General features: G+C 40.1%; 1 protein-coding gene across 1 annotated transcript; it reads left to right on the plus strand.

The window, feature by feature from the left end:
* The first annotated feature begins 805 nt into the window (after nt 1-805).
* Nucleotides 806-2,350, plus strand: LOC127754259 (non-specific lipid-transfer protein C6). Its single transcript, XM_052279741.1, has 3 exons — nt 806-1,239; nt 1,838-1,882; nt 2,039-2,350. The coding sequence occupies exons 1-2, from the start codon at nt 885-887 to the stop codon at nt 1,879-1,881; spliced, it is 399 nt and encodes a 132-aa protein (XP_052135701.1). The 5' UTR covers nt 806-884; the 3' UTR covers nt 1,882; nt 2,039-2,350.
* Nucleotides 2,351-6,835: the final 4,485 nt, after the last annotated feature.

The following is a 6,835-nucleotide window of genomic DNA, read 5'->3' on the forward strand; positions in this document are numbered from 1 at the left end:
CGAAACCAACGAACGGCATTTGTTTTGTGCTCCCACGATACAATCCCTTAAATCAGCACACACGCACAATGCATGCACCACATTTTAGATCGATTTCGTAGAGAATATTTCGATCACATAGCCACAATAAATCTACATTCTAGAAGCTCCAACAAACTTATTTAATTAGTTCCTGCAAATTAACATTTACAAATATCTCAAACTGAAGAAATAACTTTAATTGCAATGCCGGCAGCCAACCCGGCGTGTATGCTTCCATTTGTTCGATGTAAAGTGCTGTTTATCCATAGGAAGAGATGTAATATTAATAACTACTCCATCCGTTTCTAAATATTTGACGCCATTGACTTTTTTTAAATATGTTTGAATGTTCGTCTTATTTAAAAAAATTTAAGTAATTATCAATTATTTTTCTATCATTTGATTTATTGTTAAATATACTTATATGTATACATATAGTTTTACATATTTCACAAAAGTTTTTGAATATGACGAACGGTTAAACATGTACTAAAAAGTCAATGGTATTAAATATTTAGAAACGGAGGGAGTATGTTTGTTGAAAATGTTTTACCTTCTCTCAATCTTAATAAATTTGGTCAGGGCAGGCACAGAAAAAAAACAGGAAGACATAACAGCAAAACAAAAACAGTGGAAATTAAGCATTGCTAATTACAAACTTTTCTGATCATTCACACCATTTTCATGTTTGATCCAGCTCAAACTTCACTACAACAGCTTAGAACACTCTTAGCTAGCAAAAGTCCTAATCACAGCCATTATAAATAGACACAAGCAATTAGCCTCATCTACACACACTCCCATCACTCCAATTAACCAAAGCTAATTAAGCTAGCTCAAGCTCTAATCCACATTTAGCTAGAATGGCGCCGTCCAAGTCCACAGCCGCCGCCGGCGTCCTCCTCGTCCTGCTCGTCGCGGCGGCGGGCGGCGGCGCAGAGGCGGCGGCGACGACGTGCGTGGCGTCGCTGCTGGAGCTGAGCCCGTGCCTGCCGTTCTTCAAGGACAAGGCGGCGACGGCGGCGCCGGAGGGGTGCTGCGCGGGGCTGTCGTCCATCGTGAAGGGGGAGGCGGTGTGCCTGTGCCACATCGTGAACCACACCCTGGAGCGCGCCATCGGCGTCGACATCCCCGTCGACCGCGCCTTCGCCCTCCTCCGCGACGTCTGCCGCCTCTCGCCGCCGGCGGACATCATCTCCACCTGCGCCAACGAGAAAGGTAAAATCAATCAACGCGCCGCGCCGTGGCGTGGCGTGGCGTGTGCAGAAGTCCAATGCAGACGGTTTTCGAATCATCTAAGTTGACTCTACGTCTGTAATAATATAACACTCGTCTCCGTAAATTAAATTCTCAATTTCTGAATTTTTGTTTTGCCGCGCGCTGGGCTCCCTCTCTTGTTTAAAATCCAAGAGATAGGCATAGGCCCAATCCAGGGTTTTAAATTTCGGTCCAAAACTTCCGAAAATTCCAAAATTTGGGAATTTAGGATCCTCCCCTCTCATGCAACTATTTCATCCAAAATTTTTAGATTTTTAAAAATATTTATGAATCTGGTTAAAATTAGTTGAATTCAGTCAAAATGTGTTTAAATTTCAAAATGTTTCGTTCGAGAAATTTCTGAATTTTGATACACCCGATTTTTTTTTGTCCATTTTGGAAGTACAAAGCCCGGGGCCAAACGAATGTCCAAATGATCAAGTTTAAAATCTCAGTTCTAACTAGGACTTTGTTTATTTATAGATTTATATGTTTTAAAAGTGCAACGTTGAGTAGTGCTAATTAACTAATGTACATATCATGATTGACTTGTGTGTAGGTGGTGTGCCGCCTCTCTACTCTTGCCCGGCTCCATCTGCCTGAGGTAAACCGTCGTCAACCACAAAATTATTTCCACAAAAGAGCCTATAACCATGTTAAATTTCTACAGTAACTACTCATATAATTCAGCTGTTTTGTTTATATTTTTTTTAGGGGAGCTGTTTTGTTTATAATGACAAGTGCTTTTTAATTCATGCAGTATATATGAGAAAAGAATAAATGTTACCAAAGGAGGGATTTCAACATATCTAAAAGTCAAGATGGAGTAACTTTGGTATACAAGACCAACATATATATCACGTTGTTAAAGGACAAGTAGATATTGGATTATTGGCATATACTGATATATCCATGCTAATATTAGTATATGTATATTCTGCAACATGCATGGACATACACATTGTCAAATGCAGTACTATGTAACACGGAACGTGTACTAGCTCGTGCTACTGTCGTGCTATGCGCTGTCAATAGAAATAAAATATTTTACATTGTGGTATTAAGCATTAAAGCCATATTGTATTCTAATATTATCGGGCGGAGATTGCGGATTATTCCTACCACACTTTTAAATAATTACAATTTCTCTAAAAAAAAGTTGCTATGTCAGTATTTTTTACAACACTTATTTATCTCTACTATTATAAAAATTTAAGATGTTTTTGCCGAGGCTTTTCGTATGTCACCGCGAGATCGTGTCGGACACAAAAATCGCAAATTTGCCGATATAGTTTAATTTTTTTTCATCTATCGGAATAAATCACGTCAGACCCTAAGCCCACTTGGTCGCGTTCTCCCCTTTCTTTCATCAGCCTGTATAGGTGAGGCTTACAGCCGATACGAGCAGCGGTTCCCGATTTCCCGCGAGCCACGCGCTCTCACACATCGGTTGTGATTCTAGGACGAGCCAACACAGATCGTTTTTTCTTCCAACTCCACCTCCACCAACAATATCTCCTCTGTATGTACGTACGTATGCACCCGCTGCCACGAATAGATCTATATAGATCGAGAAGCAGAGAGAATTAAGGTCATGATGGGTGTGGTAAGAAGGCAACGGCAGCGATGGCTGGTGGATGGTGATGGTGTTCATGTCGGTGAAGGCGTGGTAGGATGTACGCTGACGCTCTGTGGTTGCGATGGCATATATTAACAGGGGCGGAGCTAGGACGAAATGGATGGTGGTGCCACTTACTTAAATTATTCTACTCTAGATCAAATTTGAGCTGATGCAGGTGCCTAAGTTTGTATTGAGGGGGTACATACATGGTGAAAATAGATAATGTATAGCTAAAAAATTTTCTTGACCGGGTTCTTGGGCACCCCCTAGTGTGTGTGTGTGTGTATATATATGAAGGCTAGCATCTGGTGGGTAGAGACAATGGCTGTGGGCTAGCGGCATCGATCAAAATTAAGGTAGTCGAGCGCGTCATCACAGCCAGTGCCGGTGCGACGCGACGCGACCGATCGACACGCCTCATACGTCATCATCGCCGTCCGTCCTCGATCGATGTCACCCAGGCCACATCGTACGACGACCACTATACGGTGGCGGGGGCCAGCGAACACGACGGAGATGCTTTCCATGCGCCAAACGAGTACGGCTTCGACGACCCGCTGGAGCGGTTTGATGATCGACCTCTCTCCTTCACGTCCGCGCGCGCTGCTTCAACTCCCGCTGTCCCGCAGGCCGCATATGTGTTTGGCCATTCGTCTTATTCAAAAAATTTAAGTAATTATTTATTCTTTTTATATCATTTTATTTATTGTTAAATTTGTTAAATATACTTTCATGTACACATATAGTTTTACATATTTTATAATTTTTTAATAAGACAAACGGTCAAACATGTGCTAGAAAGTCAACGGTGTCAAACATTTTAAAACGGAGGGAGTATGATATATCTACGTCCGCGCGCTTGTTTCAAAATTTTTTAGCTATATATCATCTTACTGGGGGTGCCCAGGAACCCGGTCAAAAAAATTTTTTAGCTATACATCATCTATTTTCCTGCTCAACTTCCGCATGTTATGTTAGGGCCAGGCCTCGATCGCCAAGCTCCGGCTGCAGGTCCAGCATGGGGCCGCGTGCGTTAGTCTACAACCATATATCAATTGTATTTATCGACCTTTACCAACCATATATCAATTTTTATTTCATTGCTTGATTAAGAAATATTTTTGCCTTCTCATGCTTTTGTGCATCTGTGATCTGAAACTAGGAGACGGCCGCTTTCTGATCTTATACCGTCCTTTTTTTAGTATTTATACCATTGCAGTATGTGAAGGATTTGTTTCACAGTTATCTTTTTGCGGTTATATACGAACAATCCATGTTACATCCTCGTGATTCTGTATTAACTTTCAGCATAAAACATTATTTGTTTCTGTTTAGTCACAGAAAAATGCGATATATGGGTTGGATCCAAGAGCTTGCGAAGCTTTATTACTTCATGACTTTCCAACTTAATTAGTTGTTGATAATATAATATATAGCTCATGCATGGAACCCAATATATCTTACTACTCATCTGTGTTGACAGTACGTATTTGCCAAAGTATCTTTTGTCGGTCCTGTTTTATTATGTGTTTACTAGCTGTTTAATTCTTTGACGGGCACAAAACTTTAAAAACGGACCATTTAATATGCACAATTAAAATTGTTTTCACCCGTTGCAACGCACGGGCATTTATGCTAGTAATATATAAAAATTTAATTCTTCCTTATAAACTAAATGTCAGGATTTTATTCTATTATCTAACAAACTGATTGATCCATTCATCAAGTTTTATCTGTATTTCATATAAGAAGCAATCCATAATTATCATACTAGATTCCCTTCTATCAACTCAGCATATTGAAGATCTAATGTGACCATGCCTACGACGGATACAACCATTGATCATGTCATATACCCACAGGTGGTCTCGTTTCATAACAAGTGCCAAATTAATCTAATCAAGAATACGACACTACCTCATAATGTATGCGTTTATATGTTCATGACCAATCCACTTATTTGGGGCTACATATGGAAGATAAACACGATGGCCATGGTGCATGCAGAGATGGAGATGAAGTCCGCCGCGTTCTGGAATCCAATTCAGCCTCCTGAGATAGTGCTGAATTCAAACGGTCGCCAAATCTCCATATGGCCTACGTTTTGGGCCCACGAGTACTTTATGAAAAGCTCTCGGAATCCTCTTTCCAACGAATCCAACCTCATTGTCAAATTCCATCTGAGTTATCGGCAATTGAAAAAACAAGGGGCTGCATTGTCTGTAATGGGCCTATGGGTCTGTAACTTCGTCTGGGACCCTGGTCCAAGAGGGGTTGCGCCCCAAACAGAGGGAGGACGCCCTTCTGACCTCCTCCATCCTTTAAATAGCTAGTAACCCCTTCAGGGTTAGTTGGGTTTTGATTAATTGTAAGTTTAGCTATTGCTACTTCGCTTGCAGCACGTGTGTCGGCTAGACCGTCCGTCTGCTTGTTCGGAACCCCACTTTATCGTATATCAATTCATCTTTGTGCGTCTTGTCTATCTAGCAATTCAGTTGCTTTCTATCTTGTTTTTGCTTGTTCTCGATTGCTTGCAGGAACAGGGTTGATCTGCACCAGCAAGATCAACAAACTCTCGGAGAGGTGTATTGATCGCTAAGGCGCAACACAACAACTTCTCGTACGGTTGTAGTCAGATCGTCAACATTTCTCCCATATCGTAGTTATCTCAACTCACCGAAAGATCGGACCACCCCATGCATATCAAGATCTTAGGCCCCCTATAATTTTTCCGATTCATTTTTGGAAACAAATGCATTTGGATGCCACCGAAGAGCCGTGTTTGTACTTGAAAAAAACTGATCAAACAACTTTGAATTATTCTCGATTCTGGACCGTTCAAAACTGATTGGACGGCTTAGATCGCTCAACTACACCATACATACAACCACTCGACCTGTTTGGCTAGGAAACATTCAAGAGTGCCTTCTCCAGCCAACTCGACGAGCTCCCCGTCCACCTCTTTCGCGAATCGCGATGGCCACCCCTAACTATACATCACTCTTTCTGTTCTAATATAAGGGTAACCTAGACTCTTTTTAGATCTCATTCTAAAATTTTTCACCCTGTCACATCGAATGTTTGAACACATGCATGAAGTATTAAATATAGGTTAAAAAATAACTAATTGCACAGATTGCGACTAATTTACGAGACGAATCTTTTAAGCCTAATTGCTCCTGATTTGACAATATGGTGCTACAGTAAACATTTGCTAATGATGGATTAATTAGGCTTAATAAATTTATCTCACGGTTTACTGACGGATTCTGTAATTATTTTTTTATTAGCGTCCTAACACTCCATATGTAATACAAGTACATGAGAAGACAGACAGACTAACTACGATTCGGCAAGGAAGCCTATGCCGAATTGCATCTGAATACACACATTTTAACAGAAGGCAAAATGTGGAGCAATGCAAGCCCACGGGTTAACGGGCCTGCCAAAATACAACCAAGTTACCAGAATGTGCATCCACCAGCCAAGCAAATCCAACGGCTGACAAAATCGACTGATGGATTAAAATTGGGATCACCTGTATATTTATCGATAAATTTTCTCCTAAAAATTTAATAGATATAATTATAATATAATCGTAGTGTAATTATATTATAACTTAAATGTAAGTACCGTGTAACTTGTATGTAAGTTTCACGTAATTTTGAATCGTTAGATCTATTACAAGATTTGTTCTGGTAAGAAAGAAAAAAATTACAGTAGATATATGTGAGAGAATTTGTTCCCATGACCTTTATTTTACCGAAATAACATATTACGGAGATTATGAAGAGATATTTAAAAGTTACATGCAAGTTATATTATAATTACACTACGATTATACTTTAATTTACATATGTCAATTTTTTGGAGAAAATTTATCGCCAAATATATAGCAAAATTGTTAAAATTTTGCAGGCGCTTGCAAAATAGAAA

This window comes from Oryza glaberrima, chromosome 11 (assembly GCF_000147395.1).
Source record: "Oryza glaberrima chromosome 11, OglaRS2, whole genome shotgun sequence".
NCBI classification, from domain to species: domain Eukaryota; kingdom Viridiplantae; phylum Streptophyta; class Magnoliopsida; order Poales; family Poaceae; genus Oryza; species Oryza glaberrima.